Consider the following 27,222-nt stretch of genomic DNA (forward strand, 5'->3'; position numbering starts at 1 on the left):
GAGGTCCCTCCCCCAAAGAGTTCACAGTCTAAGGTTTGGGGGGGAATGGGAAGAAACATACTAACATACATCAACAGAACCAGCCATCCCTGCTCAGGAGTGGCCAAATTCAGAAGGCTCAGCATTGTTTTAGGTCAGGAGTGAGGTGCATTAAAAGAGGCATGTGAGCTCTGGGGCTGCATTAGCAAGGAGTGCTTCGGGTCAAGCTTGAGATGTACTGGCAGAGCGTTGAGGGTCAGAAAGTGGGGGAGTAAATCTGGAAAATCAGGGCACTGTAGGTCAGGATTCCATGAACATTCCAGTGACCTAATGTCCCCCCAAATGTGAAAGCTTTAATAACACAGCTAGATGCTCGTCCCACCTCGCCTTCCACTGGGTATCCGGGCTGGGCTCTGTCTGCTTCTCTGCATCTCCTCCGCCCCTCCCTGATCTCTGTGCCCTCCGGGCATTGCTTTTTTATGATTGCAGGTGAACTGGAAGAACTGGATCCCCCACATCCGTGTGGGGTGCAGGGATGCCCCTCGGGTTACGAGTGCAAGGAGTGGATTGGTCCCAATGACGGGATCACTCAGTTTGACAACATCCTCTTTGCTGTGTTGACTGTCTTCCAGTGCATTACCATGGAAGGGTGGACCACAGTGCTGTACAATGTGAGTGAGGCTGCGGTGGTACTCGGGGCTCTTAGAAGCTCCACGGGTTGGAGAAGCAGAAGTGAAGTGTGTTTTTGCTGAACAAATCTTCCAGGCTGTGGAGCTCTCCTGGGTCTCCTGTTTGGGCTGATGATGGAAATGGGGCTGCTCTTTAGTGGTGGGATGTACAATTACAGGTGAGCGCAGGCCGGACTCAGTTCTGGTTCTACCTTTTGAGAAGGAGGAAAAACTAATTCATTGGAGAGCCAAATGCAACTTTGCACCCATCAGTGGTTGGATTTGTGATATGTTGCAAAGAGCTGGTCAAATGGCAAAGACCTGTCCCCCGTGCTGGCTCTAACGAACCTTCAGTTGAGGGGTGGGGCTTTGGGAAAAATGGGCTGGATCAGATTCAGCCCTACACACCCCCCTGTTGGCAACCAGCACAGCATGAGCACCTTTCATGGCACAACCGGTCCCAGTCCCCGCGGAACAAACAGACTGCAGCCACTGTGTATGCCAAACTTCACTGAAGATTGCAGCATGACTGCAGGTGTGCTTCGCTGCGCTCGGCAAGGGCTGGAATTCAGTAACACGTGCAGCCTCCTGTGAGTGGAGCGATAAATGCATGAGTTGTGCTGCTTTGCTTGAGAGCAGGAGAGGGGGTTGTGTGATGATGACACGAGGTGGATTTTGTGCCTTACACGTTTGTGGAGCAAGTTCCGTGATGCACTGATGAAGCTGCCTGAGTTTTGAGGCTTTTTCTTTGTAAGGGAGCTGTTACTGTCAAGTGTTAGACACTGACAACGTCTAAGGTGATGTTGTGTTGTGGGGTTGAGGTTTTATGTATGGGTTTTAAGGTCTGGGCTAGAAACAATTGGGCCAGATTCATCCCTGGTGTAATTTCTGCTGACACCAGCAGTGTTACACCAGGATGTATTTGTCCCATTTTGTCTAGCCCATACAGAAGTTTGTAGAAAGGCTTGTATCACGGAGAGATCTGGGAATAGCAAACCCCAGTGACTGGAGAGCAGCACATCATGCAAACTCTGCTGCCTGGATGCTGTGCAGAGGTGCCCTTAGTTTGAATGTGTATTTTGTCAGCAGAGTTGCTAACCTAACCCTATGGTGGCAAGAGACACAATATGGCCTATCCAAACTTTAGAAGGGTCCTAGTCCATGTATATAAGACACAGGGCTTTTCTGGGAGGGAATAAGCAGCTGTGTGTGTGTGTGGGGGGGGGGGATTGCAGAGAATGGGGTAAAACAAACACGGCAAGAAAACAGAGATACTAAGTTAAATCCACAAAGGGGCTTTGTTCTTCCTCCTTATAAGAAGCTCTTCAGTGTCTGGAATTCTCTGCCTGGAAGTGAGTGGCAGAATCTACCTTCCTGGGATTTAAAACGGAATATTTTCTTGGACACCAGTGGTGTCTCAGGGTATAAATGGGATTACAGGCTTAACTGTAGTGATGGCTGCCCACGCAGAACCGACTAGGAGGTGGAATGAGATTTTCTCCCACAGAAAGCCTTGAGGGTTTTTTTCCATTCCTTTGAAGCATTTAAATAGGAGCTGCCTGTTAGAATTATTTTGCGTCTCCCACACAATGTCCTGCAATAGCATGGGAAGATCAGGGTGAATGCTGGATCTTAGCCCTTCTTGTGTGTGTGGCTCTCACTCTGTGATGCATGCACATACGAGACAGTGAGCTAATTTACAAATAAGATGTACATATTCCTCCTACACACGGCTTGAGCTTGATAGGGAATGTGCCTCTCTGCCTCTTCGCCTATTGTTCATTTAGGAATATTGGGACTGCAGCCCATCTCTGTCCCCCTGCCTACCTCACTAGCCTTTGTACTCTGCAATCTTGTTTTCTGCTCAAAACCTTGCTCTTATTCTCAGTGCATGTACATTCGCAGCTCCTCTTGCTGCCTTTGGCAGGCTGTTTCTCACATTAGTAGCTTACCCTCTGTGGAAGTCAGGTGTTTAGTTTAAATGCCTCTCATGCCCAATCCATCCTTCTCTTCTCCTGGCACACTCCCTTCCTAAACTGGTTTTGTTTCTCTAGAAATGGTGCATGGAACTGGTCTGCTTCAGCTGTTGCGTTTCATTCAATCAAACTCATTTGCCTCTTGCAAATATTACTGTATATACAAAAAAGAAAAGGAGGACTTGTGGCACCTTAGAGACTAACACATTTATTTGGGCATAAGCTTTCGTGAGCTACAGCTCACTTCATCGGATGCATCATGCTCAAATAAATTGATTACTATATATAGTTTCCCTCTAGTTTAGTTCAACCTGTTTGTTAGGTTAGAGACTTCTCCTTGGGACAGGGCATGCCCCAGTCCCCAGGCTTTAAACTCTGCGATCACTGTAAAAGTCCTAAGCCCACTGGCGATCCACATAATAGGTGTTTACTGTGCTTGGGCGAAGGTCACATTAGTGGCAAGTGCAAAATCTGCAAGTCCTTCAAGCCCAGGACGAAGAAGGAGAGTGACATTCATTTGAAGGCGCTCCTGATGGAGTCTGCCCTTACCCCGGTACCAGAGCAGCGCTCTGATTCGGCGCAGAGCATCATGACCTTGGTGCGCAGCACCCTGCCAGTACCATCTACAAGCCGGCACCAGTCTCCTTCCATGGCTCCAGCCAAGAAGCCCAGGAAGACAGGGCGAGGAACGTCTCCAGTTTTCCACAAGGGAAAGGACAAATCTGGGCTGGACCAAGGTGCATTCTCAGGTGCCTCTTCACCCCCTTGGGGATCCTGGGCCCCAGCTCAGGTCAAGCAGTGTAGCCAAGCCCACTCCCCGCCAGCTACCCCGGATAGCGGCGGAGGTCCTCAGCTCTGAGTACCGTCCAAGATGGAGGCCCTCCAAGTGGCACAGGACATTATTTCCCTCCCAGTGCTGCCCACTCTGGCCCCTGCGGGGTCCCAGTCCCGGGGTAAACCTGCATTGAGACCACCACAGTCTCCACCTTTCCGGCACTGCTCCCCGTTGTGGGGGACGTCCCGCCAATGGTCGCCCTCTCGCAGCTGATACGCCTCTGATCGTGATAAGCAGAAGCTTCATAGTCCCATCCGGTCTCTCGACCTTTGTCAAGGGCAGTGAGGCTTGAGGCATGGCTCGCTGGTAACGAGGCACACGTCCCCCGTCCCCCCCCCAGCAGGAGTTTCGGAGTTGGCACCCGGAATCTCCGTGGCACCAGTTCCACTGCAGGGACAGGTCGAGGGACCAACTGTTTTGTTCTCCAGACCGTCACCGATCCCCCAGGGTGGCGTCACCCCATGCAGCTACATCTTCACGATGCCAAGCCCGCTTTAGTTCCTGATCCCGCTCCACATCCCGGTCCCGCTCATCAAGTGTGAGGTGTAGATCACCGGCCTGGTGCCATTGCGGATCCATCGAGTTCTGCCGGTCCCCGAGGCCCCGATCCAGATGCTTATTGAGGTCAGCCAGATCCCAGGAGGGGCGACCAGTACTGATCGGGACAGGGCCATCAATCAGGGGAGCGACCGCTGGGTGTGGTGGACGTAGTTCCAGTGGAGTACAGGAACAAGAGGTTCTATTCCCGATACTTTTTAATCCCTAAGGCCAAGGACGGTCTGCGGCCCATACTCAACCTGCAGGACTTGAACCTCTACTTAGCGAAACTGAAGTTCTGCATGGTCTCCTGGCCTCCATCATCCCCTCCCTGGATCCGGGAGACTGGTGCGCCTCCCTCGATCTGAAAGATGCATACTTCCACATCGCCATCTTCGGGGGACACAGACGCTTCCTCCAGTTCACGGTAGGTCCTGACCACTATCAGCTTGCAGTCCTTCTGTCTGGCCTAGCGACAGCACCACAGGTATTTATCAAGTGCATGTTGGTGGTGGCGGCTTACCTCAGATGCTGGGACATCCAGATCTACCCATACCGCGACAACCGGCTTGTCAAGGGAAACTACAGGTCCAAGGGGATGTCGTGGTGCTACTGGGCATGTGCCATCGCCTTGGCCTCCTGGTGAATGACAAAAAATCCATATTAGTTCCAGTACAGAGGACAGAGTTCATCAGAGCGGTGCTCGACTCGACCTGCACCAGGGCGTTCCTGCCGCTGGAGTGATTCAGGGCACTGACGGACCTCATTGCGGAAGTCTCCGCATTTCCCCTGACCACGACCATGGTTTGCCTACGCATACTAGGTCACATGGCAGCATGTATATATGTGGTGCACCACGCCAGGCTCCAGATGCGACCCCCCTGCAGCAATGGCTAGGGATGGTTACTCCCGGTCCAGGGACCACCTGGAGAAGGTTGTCACCATCCCCACGACGGTACTTACCTCACTGCGATGGTGGACCGATCCCGGGAAAGTCCTGGAAGGAGTTCCCTTTGTCAGCACTCCTCACTCAGTGGTACTTGTGGCACCTTAGAGACTAACCAATTTATTTGAGCATGAGCTTTCGTGAGCTCATGCTCAAATAAATTGGTTAGTCTCTAAGGTGCCACAAGTACTCCTTTTCTTTTTGCGAATACAGACTAACACAGCTGTTACTCTGAAACCTGTCACTCAGTGGTGTCCACTTTCCACATGAGCCAGGACAGCTTCCTTCCAGTCTTCTGCCCTAAGCCCCATGAGACTCATGAAGAGAGGCACCTTCACGCTTTGGATGTAAGAAAGGCTCTGGCTTTCTACCTAGATCGGACAAAGCCTTTCCGTAAGTCGACTCAGCTTTTCACCTCTACAGCTGGTAGGATGAAAGGCCTCCCAGTGTCCACACAAAGGATTTCTAACTGGATCAGCTCTTGCATTCGGACCCGCTACGAGATAGCGGGAGTTCCTCTGCTGCCGATCACCAGAGCCCACTCGACTAGAGCTCAGGCATTGTCAGTGGCCTTCCTGGTGCACGTTCTGATCCAGGACATCTGTAAAGCTGCAACGTGGTCCTTGGTACACACGTTCACAGCCTACTATGCCATCATGCAGCGGGCCAGGGACGACGCTGGGTTCAGCAGAGCTGTGCTGCAATCTACACATCCGTGAACTCCTTACCCACCTCCACGGGTACTGCTGGGCATCACCTAAGTTGAATAGACATGAGCAATCAGACAGTTACCTTTTTCCGTAACTGGTGTTCTTCGAGACGTGTTGCTCATGTCCATTCCACGACCCGCCCCCCCTCCCTGCTGTCGGAGTTTCCGGCCAGAAGGAACTGAGGGTGGAGGGGATCAAGAGCTGAGCTTCATGGTTTGAGCCCCTCTTATGCACAGCTCTTTTCACAAGCACCCCAAATCTCCTTGCACACCATGTAATACGCAGAAGCAAAGAAACACAGCAGGCCAATGGAGACAGCCCCAATCAAGCCTTGTACAAAAAGTTTTCCAAAAAGCAGTTGGACCAGTATCCTTGCAGGCTTTGCATTCTAGTATGCAAGCACTGCTGGTTACCCATCTACAGTTACAAAGTGCCGACTGAGCCTCAAAAGGCTTGGAGTTTTGGCTCAGCTCAGCTTCTGTTTCCCCTGTCCTCAGACTAGAAATCAGTCCGGACATCTAGTCCCATGAGGCTTCCAGTAACCTCAAATTCCAGCCAGACCAGAGATCCCATGGGAACAGCCTGTCCTGCACTGTTTTGGTAATTCTGGACCCACCAAACCCAGGAAGTGTGGAAATGCACAAGAGGGATTTCCCACTCATCACTGCTGCCAATAAGCCCAAACAACTCCATAGCTCATTTGCAAAGCTCAGAGACAGAGGAACCAAACAGAAATCCTGGATTTAAATAACCTGGATTTTGTGGAAACCCAAATATTGATCCAAACGTTGTGGCTCAAGCCCATCTGTGCTCAGAAAAGGTTTAATACAGATGGAGATTTGGGCTTTAGTTTGGGGCCCAGTTCTTGTTTCCGAAGGCTGTGCAGCTCTGATAAATGTCCAAGGGGTTCACAGAAGTTCCCCTGCTCGGTGATCTCGCATCTTTAATTCCAGGAGTCAGTGTTTATATAGTTTACATTATGGTGATAATGTGAATGGAATTCGTCCCCACACACAGTCAAACTATCAGTGTTCACTGGGACTGAGACCTCCATTTGCACCTCTCTGCATGTACTATGGCCATCTCTGGTTAGGGCGCTGGGCTTCCGTCAGCAGAGGAGTAAGGGAAGAGCTGCATATTCAGGGGCCATGCTCTTTAGGGCTTCCCAGGATGCATTCTTCCCATCATGCACTGTAGCCTGGGGCACATCTGCACTGCAGCTGGGAGGTGCCATTCTGAGCATGGGCAGACATACACATGCTAGCTTTGATTGAGCTAGTGTGCTGAAAATAGCACTGTGGCTGCAGTGGCGTGGGGCGGTGGAGTACCTACCTAGGATTTTGGATGGCATTGTACTCAGGCAGCTAGCTTGAACTGCTGCCCGGGTTGTTATGGCCACAGTGCTATTTTTAGCATGCTAGCATGATCAAAGGTCGCACGTGGAGGTCCACCCAAAGCCTTTTTCCCCCGTGGAAGGAGATGTGGCATTTGATCCATTCTCCGGGGGACTCTGTTCGTCTCCTGCACAATGATTCAAACACCAGGCGCCGCTGCTGTGATGGTGAGACTCTGCCCCCAGCCCGTATTTTGACTCCCAGAGGGGCAGCTGCCTTTGGGCCAGCCCACTGTTCTGCCAGCGCCTCGCAGCACAGCCTGTTAGTCTGCGCAGCTCCTGACAAAACATCCACGGAGCGGGAGATGGCGAGGTGCGCACACGCGAGTGCACAGAGTTCAGGCTCCTGACAGCACGCGTCTGCCTGACACGGGCAGAGCTGGCAATTAGCGAAGTGACACTTCTCAACATTCCCCATCCAGCCCGGCCCACCCCTTCCCTCAGCTTGTTCTCTTCTCCCCCCTTCTTTAATCACACACGTACTGAAGTTGGATAATTGCGTTCTGTGGGGATGACACAACTCCCGTGGGACCCGCATCACGGGGCTCAGATGAAAGCACCAGCAAACGCCCACGGGGGAAGCAGGTGGTGGGAGAAGATTGTCCTCCTTGGAGCTGAGTGCCCAGCAGCCCCGGAGGGCAGGTGCGGCAGCTCTGCTCCCCCTGCTGGGAGGGAGTGGGGCTGCTGAGCTGCTCTCAGCCACACGCGCGGGGTGGCACCAGCCCCTTCCGACAGAGAGACAAAGTCCTTGCTTATCAGCTTCTGTTGCCTATGCCGCTGTAAATACCAGCCCTCAGTGCCAGGGGAAGGTTACTGCAGAGAATAATTACTGGTGTTCAGTCTGTGTGTGAGACAGAGCGCGTGCCTTGCTCTGAGACTATACTTATTTATTGCATTCGGCTTCAGACTATCCTCTTTGACCAAATAAGCCACAAGCCAGAGTATTTCTACAGGACCCTGAGCAGCTTTCACCCAGCTTGGGGGAAAGGGAGTGGGCAGTTAGCATAAATGAAGAGGCCGGTTGTGGTTAGAGACTTCAGAAACGGGACCAGCAGAAGGCATTCGATCTTGAAAATATGTGAGCATGTGTCTGCACCTGCTTGCAGGGTTTCTGCTTATCCGCACACAGCTGCAACCCTCCCGAGTGTGGAGAGGTTTGGAGTTGGCCCATGTTGAACGACAGTCCCATGATGGGGCAGTGTGCGTGGCCAATTTTACCTCGCTGACAGCAAGATGAGTGGTTTCCCTCAGAGCTGTATTTGGAGTCCTGCCCAGACACAGGACTGAAAGCTGAACAGAAACCCCAGCAAACGCAGCGTGGTCTGCCTGCCTCTCTCGAATACACATATGCCATGTACTTGTAGCCAAGTCGGTCCCAGGATATGAGAGAGACAAGGTAGGTGAGGTAGTATCTTTTATTGGGTCAACTTCTCAAGGACCCAAGGAAGAGCTCTGTATGGCTCGAAGGCTTGTCTCTCTCACGAGCAATAAAAGATATTCCCTCACCCACCATGTCTCTCTCTAATATATACACACACATACACGACACCAAGCAATGTACCCTCCTCATCCCAGCAGCGGTGTGTAAAGCATGCATGGTGGGGTGGGCTGCAATAAACATGTTGTTGGGATGTTTTTGGTATGTCTGTATTGGTTTAACTCAACTAGGAACTGTCTGGAAGGAAGGAAAAGATTGTCTCAAGCAAACACTTGAGAGTTCATAAGGGACAATGGTGGGACTGTTAGTTTTGATGATTTGCCTGCTCTCCAGCCAAGCAAAAAACTGGCTTGGACCAGGACAAGAGAAGGCCCACAGCACAGGGCAAAATAACTGTGGCAGGATTCAAAGAGGCACGCTCTCTCTCAAGAAGAAGGTGATAGTTGTTTGAGGGAACCAGGTTGTGACACAGGCACCTGCTGGGGGTGGTGTCTGGTGAAGCTAGGCCTATCTAGGTCATCACCACAGGATGGTAGGACTGCAGGTAAGATAGATGGTTCTTGTGAAATCCCTTTTCTCTAGATGCTTTCTTCCTACTGCTAATGTAAAAAAAGTGCCCAGACAGTCTCTGTAAAGCTATGCGCCACTGGTCATAGTCCCCTGAAGGGAAGAGCCACAGATGCTGAAGCCAGTTGGACCTGCTGGATAAGCAGGTTGGATACTCAGGGTATTATAGCCCAAGGCCCAGTCTAAAGATGGGGAAAACTGTGGAATTCCACCCCGCAGGGGGTGCACTCAAAGACCAGAGAATTGGACAGAGGTGCCGCTAGCCTTGTAACCATGACAATATTTATTGGTTTGTGGGGGGGTTTTTTGGTATTCTTTTGCCTGTTAGGCCAGGGTGCCCTATTAGCTACCAGGGGCCAGAATGTGATACCTTTACTCCCACTATATTCTGTGTCCTTCGCTGAGTATGAGGTACTCCCTGACTGCAGTGGGACTGTTATGGAGTACCTACTATTGAGCAGGAGTACGGGGATCAGCATCTGGCTCCATGAGGCTTGCTGTGCAGGTTTTGGAGGGAGAAGAGAATCATAGCTAATACATCCTAGAAATCTCTAAAAGTTACCTGCAATAGTTTTTCCAAATATAACAATATAATGATTTTAAGATACACTCTCATCACATGACTCCAGGACCTGGGGCTTTAAGAAAAATACCAAATCTAGCAAGACTTCCAGGAGCCGACAACACTGGACTTGCCCATAGCCAGAGGGGGAGCTGGGATTAGCATTCAGGAGCTCCTGACTTCTAGTCCTTTGCTCAGGCCACAGAACAATAATTTCCTAAACCTTGGGAGCTGGTGATTGTAGCATTAGCCACAGCCCAGCCGTGGCACAACCCAGCACCACGTTGTGTGATACAGCACTCCTCTGTATCACACCTTTATTATATGGCATCAAGACTTAGCTTAATTTGTGTCCTGGACTCTGAAGTCTCACAGTGGCAGTTAAACATGTGTGATTAGACAAACCCACCTTTCTGTCACTGCTGCAGCAAATGCAACCACCTGAATCTGGAAGGGAACCTGGTGGAGAATGGAGAGGGTGGATGAAACATTTTCAAGATTTCCCAGGAGCAACTGAGGTTGCAGAGAAACCGGGTAGGCTGAAAACCTCTACAGTGTTACACTGGGCAGGACCAGAGGCATTGGAGACCTACCGTAATTCCAGTGGGAGAATGAAATGCACTGCAAACTGCTATGCAGTCATTCAAGGATGTCAAGAATGCCATGATTCTGGCAAGAATGTCACTGTGAAAGGCACATTGTCTTGATAAGTAACTAGCTGCCAAGTGTGCCTCTTGATTGTTATGTTATAGAGCTAGTAAAGCTAAGCCATGTGAATTGTTCAAATTCACAGATAGACTAATTACAGACTGAGTTATCTGTGCAGTAACTGATAACCAAGCTACAGCAAGGTTATTGCAAGAAATAGACTTGACTTTGCAAAGAATAATGGCTTTTTGCAGGGCAAGTGAAACACACTTCCCAAATGGGAGTGCTAACAAGCAGTGAACAAGCAGACGTGCCTCTAATTAAAAATGAATGGCAAGGCATAAACACAGGATACAGACCAGATTAGCTAGCAATAAAAGTGGAGGAATCGGAGCATAATGCAGAGGTGCCCAGCAAAAGAGCTGCAACGGCATTTGTGCCACAAAATGCAACCATGTTTCAAAAGCGTGTCGCTTTCAGCACAACCTGCACAGAAGAGCAAAATGTTTTCATGAGGATGCAGAAACTGAGTTCTTGGCTGGTCCTCTTAAATTTCCAGAGCAAGATGCTATGACAGATTAGAGGTTGACATCTGACATAGATGGACAAAAGACACGTTTCAAAATAGCTATTGAAACTGAGCGTAGTCGTCCAGCAATACCGCACACACGCACAAAGGGGAATGATCTCTTGTTAGAGATTGTGTCAGATCGTAGACACAAAAGTAGACCTTGTGTTCATGATACGAAAGCTAGGCTGACTGGTCAGGCTAAGGAGGGATCCCACCTGGTAGGGTTTGAAGCTGTGGAACAGGAAGTCCCGCTTGTGCTGGAGTTGAACAGCAGTTTGTAAATGATCATGAAATGGCAAATGTTCTCGTTAAATATGAAATCCAAGCCTGGTATGGAGCTGCTGACAGCAGAAACTCCTTTCAAGATTGCCTATAAATAGGGAATCAAGTTGTTGCAGAAAGAGGAGTTTGAAGTAAATATGACTCAAATGCTACACGTTTCTGCCACCAAACTTGACAAGCTGAAATGCGAAACACTGAATGAGTCAACCTTACAAGAGTAATTCTAGATCGATGCCCAGCAGAAACAGCCCAAACGGTTCCATGCATAAACATGTATTGGGAGCTAGAGTTGAAATTTTTGCCTATATTGGGATTATGCATAGAGGACATCATGTTGTAATACACAGCATTAGGTCAGCCATGATCCTCAGCGATGATCTGAGTATTGAAAAGCACAAGAACAGAGACTGAAATGTCCTCTCCTGGGTAGGCATGAAGGCTACCAACGAAGAGAATTTATCCAAGTGAAATCTGCAGTAAACCCAGGAAACTGAAAGCACAAGGACTACTGAAACCATGTGAGGTTAGGCTTATACTGGCTGGTATGAGTTAAATCTAGACACACACACACACACACACAAGTCCAGGTTTCATATTGAGGCCAAGATTACTTAAAGTGATCCGTGATTTGGGGTGGTTTAAATTCTTGAGTGCCCTACTTGAGACACCTTTAAAGGAACCTGATTTTCCCAAAGAGCTGAACACCTGTCCTTTGAAAATCAGGCCCCTTCTTGTGATCTCAGATGGGGCACCCCAAAATGGGAGTTGCCCAAAATCACTATCACCTGCCCTGGCTCTGTGCTGAACCACTGTGGTTCTCAGGTTCCACAGTATGGTGGCCTTACAGGGACATAGCATTACAGGACTTAAGTTTTGGATCTGTTTAAAATTCAATGTATTATTTGGTGTGTGTGTGTAGATTTTTGGCATGACTCCGCAATCCCAATTTAGGGAACGCTGCACGAGCCTATGCTGCCGCTCTCCTAGGTAATTCTCTGGCCCCATCACCATGGTATCCGAGCTCCTCACAATCCGTAATGTAGTTATCTTCACATCTCCCCTGTGATCTCCTGAGTCCAGCCCCTTCCTCTGGAATGGTTGAGATGAGTGATGCTCGGCCCTTCAGTGGTGCAAATGGCACGATTTCTTGCCTTGTTGTTTCGGTTAGGATGAAACCTGCCAGAGAGCCATTGCTCTGAAGTGATCATATCCAGAGAGAGAGGGACTCCTTGTTATCACTTCCCTGCGTTCTCATCATAGCATCAGCCCCGCTCCCTCTGCATCTTGGCTGAGAAAGAAGGAGAATGTGTTGTTGGATTGTTCCTCCTCTGGTAGCTGCTTTCTAGGTGTTGGGAAGTTTTCCCTGCCACAGTGATGACAAAGCTCAAAGCCATGCTGCTGCGGTGTAACTGCACACCAGTGACTGTGAAGAAGCTCCCAAGAGAGAAAAGTTTAAAACCAAACACAGGCAGGAAACGGGCAGTTAAAGCAAATGAAGAGAGATTACCCCTTAGTCACGAGGATCCTGGCACTGGGAGGGGGAGTTCAGAGGAATTCTCTCTGGGAACGTCTACACTGCAGCTGGGAGCGTATTCCCCAGCACAGGTAACGGACGGGTACTAGCTGTGCTCCAGTCACTGCACTAAATATAGTAGTGTAGCCAGGTAGCACAGGGAGCAGCTCAGGCTACTGCCTGCCCACTGAGTATGGACTCAGACAGCGAGCTTGAGGCACGGCCCATGCCACCCCTGGCTGCACTGCTATTTTTAGCACGCTAGCTTGAGCAGGGCTGGCGTGTCAGTCCACCCAAGCTGGGAAGCGCCCTCCCAGCTGCAGTGCAGACGTACCCAAAGTTGTGAAGATCTAACATTCGGAGGGTGTTTGAGGTAAAAGAAAAGGTGGATCTGGCTCTCGCTTGCAATGGTGTGACATGGGGATGGTTTTAAATCTTAAAGTGTCCCACGCAGAGCTGAGAACTGGTTGAACTTATTGTCTTCCTTATTTCAGCAGAGCAGAACGTGGCTTTCTGAAGCAAGGGTGGGGTGGATGAGTAGAACCAGTACAGAGGGGATCCAGGATAGGAATAACATGGGGTGCGCTGCAGGCCAGGACTGAGGTATGTTCACAGAGCTTGCACAGGAATCATTCCTAGCGTTACACGTACTGAATCTGGCTCTCATCAATACTTTTAATCCATCTATTTCAAGATCTGTACCAATTCACCAAACGAAGCTCCTGCCGTCCCTTCCTCCCCTCCCCCGTCACAGTCACACCCCCTTGAAGTTTGGAAAGTTTGCACCTGTCGCTGAACATGGTGGCTCAGCCCTATCTCTGTTTTATGGGCCCCTTTAACCGCCACCACAGAGAATGATGTGCTTGGTGCATCCAGGCTTCCCCCTCCAGGCCCTGGTGTGCAGTCTGTGTCCCCAGCTTCCGTTCCTCTCCGGCGAGAGCTCCCAGGACAGTGCTGTGCTGGGAAATTTGTACATTCATTAGATCGTCCTCACGGCGCTGCCCATTCGCTGGGGCAGTAGGGGCCATAGTCGTTTAGTCAGCCAGGGTGGGAAATGTTTTCGGTGCTTCCCCCCACCCCACTATCTGAGCCAAAAAAACCCAAAACCCTACAGTCAGCCAATCAGTGGAGGGGGAGAAAAGACCATCCAATCAGGGTGGAGCAAGAAACCAAAAACAACCCCCACCCTGTCAGCACAGCCCCCTGGAAGTTGGTGCCCAGGGCACCCGCCCTGCTTGCCCATCCCTAGAATTTGGGGAGGGGGACTGGGAAGTTCCCTGTTTTCCATCTTCCCCAGTAGTCCCTTTTTCAGAGAAGACAGTGGGCCAAACTCCTTGCTCATACATCTGCGTGAAGGTCAGTGGAGTTATGCCGGCAGAGAGCTTGCCACAACCTTGTGTCCGTGACCCAGCAAACCAGCCATCTGATGGAGCCCCTGGACATCTGAGCTGGTGCCACTGACGACAAGCTGGCTGCGCTTGTGAACCTCAGACACCTTGCCCCCCTCCCCACCGCCAGGCCTGGCACTTTCTCTGTGGTTTCCCCACCCCTGCCATCTCTGCATGAGTTCTCAGGAGAGCTCTCCCCTGTGCGTGGAGCCAGACACACGGGGCTGTGGGGAGAGGGAGATGAAGGTGTCACTTTGGTGAGGAGTGGGCACCCTTTCCTTCTCCCCATCCTTGAGGTGCTGAAGCCCTCATATGCCCGCTTCCTTGATCCCACTGAAAGCCCCTCCTCTGCTTCCCCACCACCCCAGTTGTCCCAGCTCGAAAGGCCAGCCCCCCTAGATTGGAGAGAAGGCTGGGAGAGCCAATTTCTGTCCACGGAAGCCTGCTGTGCTTCATGACCTGTCACACCCCTTGTCCTACGAAAAGGGCGTGCGAAGCAGAGACCTCTGTAGCCAAAACGCCCACCCCGCAGAAAACTGCCTGGGGGCTTTGGAGGAGGAAAGGCTTGGCTCAACCTTTTAGCAAACCCTCTGCATGGCCTGCTAAGCCAGCTGCTTTGGGGCTGGCTGGGAGCTTTCAGTCACCCTGCTGCTCCAGCAGCAGGGCAGAGGTTAAAGCAGAGGTGGGCAAACTACGGCCCGCGGGCCACATCTGGCCTGCAGGACCGGCCCCTGAGCTCCCGGCCAGTCTCCGGCCCCTCCCCTGCTGTCCCCCCTCCCCCCGCAGCCTCAGCTCGCAGTGCGGGCTGTGCGCCTTGCGCCCGCCCACCTCCCAGGCTTTCCAATAAGCCTGTCCTGCTGCTCTGAGCGGCATGGTAAGGGGGCGGGGGAGGTTGGATAAGGGGCAGGAGGTCCCGGGGGGGCAGTTAGGGGACAGGGGGCGGTTGGATGGGGTGGAGTTTCAGGGGGGGAGGCAGTCAGGAGACAGGGAGCGGGGGGGTGGGGTCCTGGGGCATCCCGGGATGGGGGGACAGGGAGCAGGGGTGGTTGGATGGGTTGCAGGTTCTGAGGGGGGGCAGTCATGGGGTGGGAAGTGGGCGGGGACCAGGCTGTTTGGGGAGGCACAACCTTCCCTATGCGGCCCTCCATACCATTTTGCAACCCTTATGTGGCCCTCGGGCCAAAAAGTTTGCCCACCCCTGGGTTAAATGGTTGTGTCTGTAATAATGAAGCGAGGAGGAAGCAGTGGCTAATTGCTAGTTTCCCAAATGGTGTGCAGGCTTGTTAGTATGCCCTTTCCTAATGCAGAAAATAAAGGGGTGTCTTTGGAGAGAGAGGTTGTGAAAGTGAGGGGCAGCATGGCAGGGAGAGAGAAGTGGCAAATACAGAGGAGAGATGTATGTAGGGGAGGGGAAGGAGCGGGCAGGTGGGGGGAGGGATCCAGAGGGCGGGAAGGAGTGTGCTAGGTTTTTAATGCATTGCAGCATACATAAAGGGTCCTGTGAGCAGCAGGAGCAGTGCCCTGGGGCTGCACCAGCTTCTCAGGCTGGAGCAGCTACAAAAAGAAAAGAAAAAGCCCTTCTTGTGCTTAAAACAAAAAAGATACAAAAATCCCTGTCTGGGAGGTATGAAAATTTAATCAACACCCAGTGCTCTTAGCAATTCTGCAGCAAACACAACTCTTATTACCTATTCAGCTATTTCTGTCAGATTCCAGCCCTCTCAGTGGTGCTGCTGCCCAGAATGTGTGAGGATCTGACTGCTTGACTCTGTACCAGCAAGAGCAGCGGCTAGGGAGAAGGAGAGAGGAAATAGAGTGAGTGAGTGTGTATGTACGTACAAGAGAGTGTAATACATACAGGCACACGTGCGCACAGAGAGACAACGTGCTGGTGTGGCATGGTAGGACGGGTTTATTGATATGGGTTTTGGATGGCTACGTAACTTGCAAGTGGCAAATCAAAGTGGGTTATGCAAAGTAAGCAAATGCCAATACAGCCTTTATATCAGGGGTGGGCAATCTTTTTGGCCCAAGGGCCACATCTGGGTATGGAAAGTGTATGGTGGGCCATGAATGCTCACGAAATTGGGGGTTGGGGTGCAAGGGGGGAGTGAGGGCTCCAGCTGGGGTTACGGGCTCTGAGGTGGGGCCAGAAATGAGGAGTTCAGGGTGCAGGAGGGAGCTCCGGGCTGGGGCAGAGGGTTGGGGTGCGGGAGCAGGTCAGGGGTGCAGGCTTTGGGTGGCACTTACCTCAAGCAGCTCCTGGAAGCAGTGGCATGTCCCCTCTCCAGCTCTTACGTGGAGGCGCGGCCAGGCAGCTCTGTGCACTTCCCCGTCTGCAGGTGCCGCCCCTGCAGCTTCCATTGGCCGCATTTGCTGGCGAATGGGAGCTGCGGGGGCAGTGTGCAGAGACCCCTGGCTGTCCTTATGCATAGGAGCCAGAGGGAGGACGTGCTGCTGCTTTCAAGAGCTGTGGGGAGCAATCATAGAATCCTAGAATATCAGGGTTGGAAGGGACCTCAGGAGGTCATCTAGTCCAACCCCCTGCTCAAAGCAGGACCAATCCCCAATTAAATCATCCCAGCCAGGGCTTTGTCAAGCCTGACCTTAAAAACTTCTAAGGAACTTCTAAGGAAGGAGATTCTACCACCTCCCTAGGTAACGCCAACCCCGCTCCCCGGCAGGAGCTCGAGGGCCAGATTAAAACGTCTGAAGGGCCGGATGTGGCCCCCGGGCCATAGTTTGCTCACCCCTGCTTTATATCATCACATGTGCTGGATATTCCCCTCTGTGGACGGGAACAGTGGTGTTTATTAGTGCGAGAGGCCAGCCGGCTCCAGACTAAGGTTTGTACAGAATCTTTATAGCATTGCAAGCCTGTTAGCTCTAAACCCGGGGACTTACAGTATCTGGTGGTTAAATCCTAGCCTGACACATTCCAGTCAGACATTTTTTGCATGCATACCTTGCCAATGGCTGAATGGATTTTGTACAAATTTGGCTTGTTTCTCAGATCTCATTGGGAGCTAAGGAGTAAACCAAGTGGGAAGGAAATTGATTTGGTAGTTGTAAAGTTGGGAACATTTTGGTTTTTTTTTCACATACATACCTTAAAGTTAGGCTTCTCTTATTTTTCGTTGCTTGATCTACAGTTCAGAATCCTGGTGCGTACCCATGCAGTAGGTTTTACCGTGAGGCTTACTTCCCATTTTAAAGTGGCTGCAAATCTATGCTTTAACATGATATAAATTTGCAAGGACTTTAGCAAGTTCCAACCTGAAGATTTAAAATCTTCATAACCTCTAAAATGAGAAAACCAGTCTTTTGCAAACTGGGCCCATTCTGATGCTGTCACTGCTCTGACCCCGATCTCTTTTATGCTTTGAACCAGAACCTGGATCCAGACATTCCCAAGCTTTTGTGTTCAGGCCCATCTTTAGTGAGTCACGTGTGGCTAAAACCTGCTTGAAAATGGTTTCAAACATGGGGACAAAGTCTGTTTGCTAGACTTGTGGGATGTAATACAGATCAGTGCAAACGGACTGGCCCACAATACCATGCTGCGTGGCGGGGTAGCCTAGGCAAAGTACATATACAGAATCATAGGATATCAGGGTTTGAAGGGACCTCAGGGGGTCATCTAGTCCAACCTCCTTGCTGTTTGGCCTCTCTCACCTTTGGAGAACTATTGGTCCTTCTTGTGAATCCATGTTTAGGCTGGTAGAGGAGCCTTTAACATTTTTGCTCTTAAACAGCAGGCTGTTGTCCCAATGGATGTGTGTAATCAGTGGATCAGATCCATCCCTGCTGGTTTTCCGCTGAAGTCAATACAGTTATAAAAGGAATGAGTTTGGCTCAGTGTTGCTCAATCTGCCCTCCCCAGCAGTTCTGCAGGGTGACAGGCGAGGGAGAAAGTATGTGGCTACCTAGTAAGAACAAGGAAAAATATATATCTTTTCTTCTTGGCTCATTTTTGGTACTTAGCACTCAGTGAAGTCAGAGCCCTGGGCATCAAATGCTCCTGCTTTTTGCTGAAATGACACAGGAAGAAACACATGGTGTCTGTTGAATCCATATAGTTAAAGATCTGTTCTGTCAAAAACTCCTTGCCCTTCCCCTTTTATAATGCTCTGCCCTGGGGGAAAGCACTCTCTTGAAAAGTCTGAGTAAGAGTTGGTATTTTAAAGGGGAGAAATGCACAAGAAACTTTGGGTTGGCACAGCTGCTCCTTTGGGAGCAGAATTAGGGGGTCTCGGGTCAGTCTGTAGCCCAGCAGCTATACGGATAAGTGCAGGGTCCTGCACTTAGGACGGAAGAACCCAATGCACCGCTACAGACTAGGGACCGAATGGCTAGGCAGCAGTTCTGCGGAAAAGGACCTAGGGGTGACAGTGGACGAGAAGCTGGATATGAGTCAGCAGTGTGCCCTTGTTGCCAAGAAGGCCAATGGCATTTTGGGATGTATAAGTAGGGGCATAGCCAGCAGATCGAGGGACGTGATCGTTCCCCTCTATTCGACATTGGTGAGGCCTCATCTGGAGTACTGTGTCCAGTTTTGGGCCCCACACTACAAGAAGGATGTGGATAAATTGGAGAGAGTCCAACGAAGGGCAACAAAAATGATTAGGGGTCTGGAACACATGACTTATGAGGAGAGGCTGAGGGAACTGGGATTGTTTAGTCTGCAGAAGAGAAGAATGAGGGGGGATTTGATAACTGCTTTCAACTACCTGAGAGGTGGTTCCAAAGAGGATGGTTCTAGACTATTCTCAGTGGTAGAAGAGGACAGGACAAGGAGTAATGGTCTCAAGTTGCAGTGGGGGAGGTTTAGATTGGATATTAGGAAAAACTTTTTCACTAAGAGGGTGGTGAAACACTGGAATGCGTTACCTAGGGAGGTGGTAGAATCTCCTTCCTTAGAAGTTTTTAAGGTCAGGCTTGACAAAGCCCTGGCTGGGATGATTTAATTGGGGATTGGTCCTGCTTTTGAGCAGGGTGTTGGACTATATGACCTCCTGAGGTCCCTTCCAACCCTGATATTCTATGATTCTATGATTCATTAGCTAGTTCAGTTTTGAGGTTGGAACATATCACTGAGAATTCACAGAGTTGCTCTATAAATCTCCCTATAATAATTACTATCATGTATATGTATTACAGAGGGTCTAGAGGTCTCAACCAAGATCGCCTGTTGTGCTAGGCACTGGGCGCACACACTGTAAGATGCAGTCCCTGCCTCCAAGAGATTACAATCAGCATAGGCAAGACAAAGGTGTAAGAGACGAATTATTGCCTCAGTTTTACAGATGAGGAATTGAAAGATTAAAGCCCCGATTCTGGAGAGCATCTCCACTGACACTGCACATAAGTGCTTTCCTGAATCAGGGCCTAAGTGGCTTATCCAAGATTGTACAGCGAGTCTGAGGTGGAGTGAGGGACTGAACCCAAATCCCTTGAGTCCTTGCAGAGAGCTGTAAATACAAGACTACCTTTTCCTCCCTAGATATACAATTGATTGACTAACATGGATGAATCATTCCCAGACCTTAATTTTAAAGCAAAGACATCAGGGAGGCCTCTGAATGTACCAAACTTATCAGTCAACACCATTTTAAAGAGCTAGTCCTGAACCAACACCTCTGGATGTTCAGAACATTAACATTCCAAATGTTCTGACTGAATGGACCAAGCCCCAGCTATGTCAGAGATCGAATTCTGATCTAGGAACTCCTGTGACAGCTGCAATCCCCTGGGACAATGCAGAACATGAAGCAAGTGAGAACTAGGGACAAAGAATCATAGAATAACAGAGTTGGAAGGGACCTCTGGAGGCCATCTACTCCAACCCCCTTCCCAGAGCAGGACCAATCCCAACTAAATCATCCCAGCCAGGGCTTTGTCAAGCCTGACCTTAAAAACTTCTAAGGAAGGGGATTCCACCACCTCTTTAGGTAACGCATTCCAGTGTTTCACCACCCTCCTAATTTTCCTAATATCCACCCTAAACCTCCCCCACTGCAACTTGAGACCATTACTCCTTGTCCTGTCATCTGCTATCAAGCATTTTCTGTCTAGGGAATCTGGCTGTGGAACAATCTTCCAGGTGAGATCAGGCAAATCCAGAATCTGACTATCTTCAGAAAACATTTCAAAGCCGTCCTCTTTGAGAAAGCCTTTCCACCATAAGTGATGCTCACAGTTCAAACCCCCCTTTTAGTTCCAAACGCCCCACAAAAAATCCCTGCTCTAAGCAGAGTTCTGACCCTATAAAGGGAGAAGTGCCAGGGATTCCATGAAATCTTGCTATTGATTTTATGCAGAAGGTGCTCACATATGCTGGTGATGGGTGGCAGTATATAGCCTTGCAGTTTGGATCCATCTCTCCTTATAACTGGAAAATGGCCTAAACTTATTTTACCTTTTGGAAACTTATGGGATCCATCCTGCTGGAAAAGCAAAGTACGTGCTTCAGTCTGAATCCTGACATTCAAGTTTCACGCACCCAGGGACAGAGCTTTAGAGTGGAAACAGAGACACCACCCTAAGCTGTTGAGTTTAATAGATGATGAGTGCAAAGGACTTTACAAATATTGCATAATGAAAAGTTCATCAGCCCTGTAAGTACGTAAATATTATCTGCATGGGAATAGTGTATCTGAGTTGGCAAGGGTTCAAGAGGAGTCAACTTTAGAGCAAGGATTAGAACTTGGGAGTTCCTGGCTCTTGGGTTTGTATTCAGACCACTAGGTGTCACCTCTTTCAAGCTCCCTCTGCATAATAAAAAGACTCTGGGGAGCCAGGGAGTTGTGCATGGGGAAGGTGTTAGTAATGGCTGTCAATGGAGTCCTGAGTTGAGCAGAAGGGCCTCCTCGTACAGGGGAGTTGTGTTCGCTCCTTTTAGAGTTCTGAGAATTAGGGCAGGGTGGGAGTCAGAACTTGCTAAACCCCAACTGCCAGCTCATTGAAATGTCTTGAGTCTGGGCTGCCAGGTTCTAGGGTGATCACAACAGCCTTGCCACTTGGGAATCCAGTCCCCAGTGAGTGGGCAGGAGGAGAGGCCTGGCCTATAGGGGAGCAACCTGCACAGATTACCCCATTTGGGGAGCCGGAGGGGGGGCAGGGGCCCAGCTGCATGTAGAAGCAGCTAGCTGTGGGGGACTCAAACCCAAACTGTGCAAAATGATTTGGGTTAGAATCGGCCAAATTTTAGATGAATAGGAGAGCCTGAGGCTGACCTGTGTGAGGATTCCTAGAAACATCCCCCTGCAATTCCCCTGCTTTAGCCCCCACATTGAGCCAACCAGAGCCAGCCACCGCCCTGACAGAATCAGCCAGAAGGATCACAAATAAATCATGCATGGGTTTTCCTCTGGTGCGAGAGGTGGGATGGCTGCCTCCACAGTGCTTCCAGCTCCTGCCAGAGTGGAACTGAGGAAGTACACTTAAGTCCTAAATTCAGATCTCCTGGAAGGTAGGAGGAACCTGCATTTTGCCTACAGTGGCCAACTGTCAGCTCAAAGGAGAAAGTAGAAACACAGCTGCTGAGCACAGCATCACTGGCTCTGGGGCTCTGGCAGGATCCTGACTATAGAATCCTCAGAGTAGCATGTGCATTCTTAGTCACATGACACCCATAATTGACCCTCATGCCTCAGCAGTGCTCTGTAGAACAGCAGTCCAGCCCCCTAAGAGCCAGCAGCCCTTGTTCTGCAAAGGAAATTTACCAATTTCCTTGTTAAGCTAATTTAGAAAAGCAAAGCATTTTCATTCAAACCATGTACAGTAACTGGGGAGCCGATGGATGCCAGGAACCAGCAGCCAGGAATAAAGCATGGCCATACATACAGGAGATCAGATTACAGCTATTAAGGTGAAGAAGTAAATCTGGTTCCTTATGGACAGCTCTGCAGCGCGTGGCAGGGAGTTTGGGGCTGGGAGCAGGGGGAACGTTGTGACTCTTCGCTTGCAATATTCTAGTCGTGATGGTTTTTCCTGCTTGGTGTCATTTTTGTGTGCAAGTCCAGTGGTGAGCTGGAGCCGGTTCGCTAGAACCGGTTGTTAAATTTACAAGCCCTTTTAGAACCGGTTGCTCTGCGAGGGACAATCGGCTCTAAAAGGGCTTCTAAATTTAACCGGCCAAAAGTGGCACCTTAGGCGTCGACTCCATGGGTGCTCCAGCCCTGGAGCACCAAGGGGAAAATTTGGTGGGTGCAGAGCACCCACCGGCAGGGCAGCTCCCCGCCCCACCCCTGGCCCCAGCTCACCTCCGCTCCGCCTCCGCCTCCTCCCCTGAACGCACCGCCCCGCTCCGCTTCTCCGCTCCCCCCAGGCTTCCCGTGAATCAGCTGTTCGCGTGGGAAGCTGGGGCAGGCTGAGAAGCAGGCTGTGGCTTCCCGCTCAGGCCCAGGGAGGTGGAGGTGGGGGGCTGGGGGGGCGTGAGGAGGGCTGCCTGTGCTGCAGCAGGTAACCGGGGGGGGGGACGGGGACGCAGGGGAACCGCTCCCCGCTCCAGCTCACCTCCGCCATCCTCGGCCTGAGTGTGTGTGTGGGGGGGCGCGTGGAGAAGCAGAGCGGGGCAGCGTGTTCAGGGGAGGAGGCGGAGCGGAGGTGAGGTGATCTGGGGCTGGGCACGGGGTGGGGAGCTGCCGGTGGGTGCTCTGTACCCACCAAATTTCCCCGTGTGTGGTCCAGCCCCGGAGCACCCAGGGAGTCGGTGCCTAAGGTGTCACTTTTGATGTGATGAGTGGGGGGAGCGGCTGCTCCCCCTGCTCCCCACCAGCTACGCTCCCCCACCCCTGGGAGCCAGAGGGACCTGCCGGATGCTTCCTGGGACCTGCCCCAGGTAAGCACCTCTGGGACTCCCCACGCCCCCTGGCAGGTGCCTCTGGCTCTTAGGGGTGGGCTGGGCACCCACTACGATGGCCCACGAGACCCTTCTGCCCAGTTCTGGGGGCAGTCAGGGGACAGGGGAAGGGGTTGGATGGGGCAGGAGTCCCGGGGGGGGCGGGGGAGGGCAACGACCCCCTCGTGGGGTGAGGAGGGAACCTGTTGTTAAGATTTTGGCAGCTCATCACTGTGCAAGTCCATCCATGTGTCCGTCCACCTAAGCGGGATCCATCTTCCGTGGGGATGTGTTACATGTCAGGACAGGCCAGAGAGGAAGAGGTTTGAAGATGGGGTGGTAGGCAGCACTCCAGGTGAAGATTGTAGAGATGGGTCTGAGCCACATAATTCAGACCTTGATCCCAACATCTCCAAAGTCTGGGAGCGTTTTGCCCATTTTGAGAGAAGATGGAGTTGCAAAGTTTGGGTCTGGATCCTACTCTTGAGGTGGTTTAATACCCAGTGTTCCAATTTGGCTGATTGCTAGAAAATACCCTTCCTCTAAATGAGATGTCAGTATAAAACCAGCTGTGAACTTTAAGGCAGACAGAGTTATGCGGATGTTGGACAAGAGACTACTGGAAACAGCTGCCTTTCTCTCTTCCCCCAATTCCTCTTGTTCAAATGTATAAATGGGACGGGAGAAAGGCTGTGGATCCCTTTGGTGGTAATTTTGACTTTAGCGAATATCCTTAGTTTAAAACCTTTCTTTCATTACTTTTGCTTTATATGACATTAATATCCCTCCTGTTGTGGTGAGATTATACAAGAGACTCTCCTTTGTCAGCCACTTCCACCTCACTTTGCCCTCAAGCCAGGCAGGTATTTGGCATGTCAACTTGCTGCTGAGTTTATTTGTGAGCTGGAATGAGATTATCTCATGTCTGAGTGATGCCATAGTGTCCTGGAGAAATTCCCCTCCCTGTTTCTAAGCAAGACTTTGAAATGCCCCAACTAGAGACAATCCCTGTGTAATCATTCTCAGGTCTCTCACCAGGCATGCTGGAACGGGATACTCTGGGTGGATCTCCAGCCAAACTGGATGTAGTCATTAAAGATGTTAGTTATTGTAATACTGAGCCTTAGAATATTACTGAAAGGCTCCCCGCATCCTGGGACATCACAGATGCTACTTATTCATGGCAGCAACTGTGTCTCTTGCTGGAGCTATTCTTGTGGACAGGTGGTAGCATTATTGCTGGTAGCATGGCAGTATTAATGGATCTCTGTGTGGGTGAATTTGAGAATGGGTGGAAAATTCCTAGAGGTCTTGCCAGAGGCATGAAATGAATATAAGCTCCCCAGCAGCCCAAGGCAGACATGGGCCCCTCAGCTAACCCTGAGGTTTTCTTTGCAGAAAGGTACAGATTTGCACAATTATAGGCCAAGTTTGTGTACACATCATTTTTTTCCACCACAGCACAATCTATTCCATGAATAGGTCATGGAAAGCTGGTGACAGTAATGATTGTATGTTATACCAATCAAACTGTGTGCATCTTTGGCCTGGATTCCCAGCACCAGTCAGTGACTATCTGCTAATGTAGATGAGTTTGTGCAGGAAGGTCCATTGCATACAGGCTGCAGAGACTTCTGCTTGTGTTTTGAGGGGATAGGTGGATTTGGCTACTTTTCTGGCCAGGAAGTTTAGACTGTAGAAATTCTGAGGCAGGGACTCTGTCTGTCTGTGTAGGCCCAGTGGGGTCTTGATTCCTGCTCAGGGCCTCTAGGTTCTACCACAGTACAAAAAGTAACTAGGAAAAGGAACAGACTAGCTGCTAAAATGGCATGTTTATATTTATTTTTAGGTAGGAGATGGTCCCCTCCACCCATGGCAGGTGCACCCCATATGAACACGGATCAGGGAAGGATACATGTAGGTTGCAAAATTGCTCTTGCATTCCACTTAATATATTGATTTCTTTGGATTTTTAAAAGCCCAAATGAGGCCTTATTTTATACTCTGTATGCCCCTAACTGTTCGTTACAAATGCATTCTCAAGAGAAGGGTTCCAGCAGCAACCCCACCAACTATGGCAGTAGGCATAGCTAATAGAACGGTAGAGGGCTCATGTAAATAAATCCCCATCCCCTAGACATCCACTTCCTCCAACAGCAATTTCCTCCTCTGGAAACTGAATTAAAGAGACTAGATTTGCAGCGAGCTCTGAAAGGCAACAGGCTTGGGCTCTTTCTGATCGGAGGGTGAGCACATGCCAAAGGCCCATGTGAAGACCACCTTGCGAGGAGCCCTCTTTCCATTGCACTGTAGGGGATTCTGCTCAAGCACCGTTGTGCAGCTCAGCAGTGTTGGCATGACACAGGGAGAGGGTCAGTCAGGCCATTTATAATATCCATGGCTTACACCCAGGGAGCCAGTGCAGATCCACAAGCTAAGTATGTGAACCCAAAAATCCAGTGCTAAAGACAGAGTAAAATTTGGAGCTAGCAGGGTGAGGGAGTGGGAGAGAAATGCTAACAAAAATTAAATACCCTGGGGAAGGCTGGTCCTGACTGATGCTGACTCATGGTCCCCGCTGGCCATGAGAATTGCAGGAGATCAACCCCAGTCAGGATCAAGCCCGTCTCACATGTGTAAATCAGCCCAGGCAACGTTCTGTGCTAGCACTAGTTTCTCTTCCACTAGAAAACCAGTTACTTTTCTTTAATGGAAAGGAAAAAAGGTTAAACTTACAGTGGAAAAAGGGATCAGAACCTAAAACTACCATATTCAGCCTAAAAGCGTGTCCCTTCTCCCTCCACTCTATCAATCTTCTCTCAACCATCACAGGTTGCTAGGCCTGTCCTGGGCTCGCTTTGCTAACCTCTGTCTTTGCACATGAATCGTTGATATGCAAGGATTATATTGTAGATCAACTGGAAATCCTTTGGGCTCGGTGGAGACCAATATGAGGAAACAGCGCATGTCAAAATATCACAAACACAATAGGTCCTACGGCTAGGGTTCGGACGTGCTTGGTTTCCTGTCATGATGGGCTTCAATTAGGAGGTGTGTGTTTGTAATATATGCACTGTAGCGCTTTATTATCCTGTGAAAGCTGTGCTTTTGTAGCACTTCTCTCGCTAAAGGGCCAGAGAAGGAGCTGTCCATTTCAGGCTCAGTCCTGTGAGGCGCTAGGCGCTCTGGCCCCGATCTAGCAAAATGCTTTAAGCACCTGAGTAATCTCAGTGACTTCTGTTTAAGGATGGGTGTAAGTGCTGTACCGTGGGGAGGGCCAGGTTGCTCAGCACCGCGCAGAATGGAGGCCTCAGCTTTGCCAGTAGAGGAGGTGGGCTTTGGAGCTGCTAGACCAGAACTTAAATCTTGTTAATGGCTGTAAGGACGATGACAACGTTATGTAGACATGAGCAGCCGTCATGGGGACTACAGCTGGCTGGAACCTTTGTGCCCCCCACTGTGTGTGTTGGCAGCCACATTGGCGCAAAGTGGGCGTTAAACCTCAGTGCTAGGGAATTGCCCCGACTCGGACCTTGCAAGGGGACTCTGCCCTGATACAAAATAGGTGCAGTTACACCAGTGGGCTGCATGAGACAGAGGGCTGGCAGCGGTGGCGGGTGCGGGGGGGGACTACAGGACTTGGGGTTGGGGAGCACAAATCCAGCCCACATGTATCCCCCAGTTGGCAAAACTGGTGTGACCTAGGGGAACTGTGATGCTACTGTGCTCCCATTGAGATGGGCCAGGATTCAATTCAGCAGCAATATCTAACAAAGCCATGCTCTGTTTCTGTCCGGGTGCAGATGCCTCCTGATGGGACATGCCCCTTACCCAGTGCCAAAGCAGCTGAGCAGATTGCTGGCGGGAGAAGTGGGGTCCTTGCCCTGCCCGCAACAGCCAGTGTTTGTCAGGAGGGGGAAGGGGCATTGCAGGCTAAGATGTGGGTATAGCACTAGTGCAAATGTGGTGGGGCTTATGGCAGCTGTGACAAGGGAGGGAATGCGGTCCTAGGGGAGCTGTTCCACTGTGAGTGTTTGGGAAACACTTGTTCCATTTGCAGGTGCAGCAAGCTGAGATTCTCCTTTGCCCATGTTCTCCTCTCCCAGTTCCCTGAGCAGTGAGGGCGGGACCGTCAGACTAGAGATCACCTTAGTCTTGCCAGGTTCTGCCACTCCTGCTGATAGCCCTGGTTAGGCTGGGATATCTGCAGGGGGGCTGTCAGAGAAACTTCTCAGGGCTTCTGAGGATGAATTGGAATTCTTACGTTTGGGACTCAAGGAAGAGCAGTGTGGTCCCATGGAGAGGGCACTGCCCTGGGGCTCAGGATCTTTGGGGTCTCTTCCCCGCTCAGCTACCGTCCACCCATA

General features: G+C 50.6%; 1 protein-coding gene across 2 annotated transcripts in view; it reads left to right on the forward strand.

The window, feature by feature from the left end:
- The window catches only part of CACNA1E (calcium voltage-gated channel subunit alpha1 E), a 257,484-nt gene that overhangs the window by 91,568 nt on the left and 138,694 nt on the right, over positions 1-27,222 (forward strand). For both annotated transcript variants that reach the window (XM_084636282.1, XM_084636281.1), the window contains one exon: positions 469-650. In XM_084636282.1, coding sequence (XP_084492408.1) covers positions 469-650 — 182 coding nt within the window. The remainder of the gene's footprint in view (positions 1-468; positions 651-27,222) is intronic.

Source organism: Lepidochelys olivacea, assembly GCF_965140295.1.
Source record: "Lepidochelys olivacea isolate rLepOli2 genome assembly, chromosome: 8".
NCBI lineage: Eukaryota > Metazoa > Chordata > Testudines > Cheloniidae > Lepidochelys > Lepidochelys olivacea.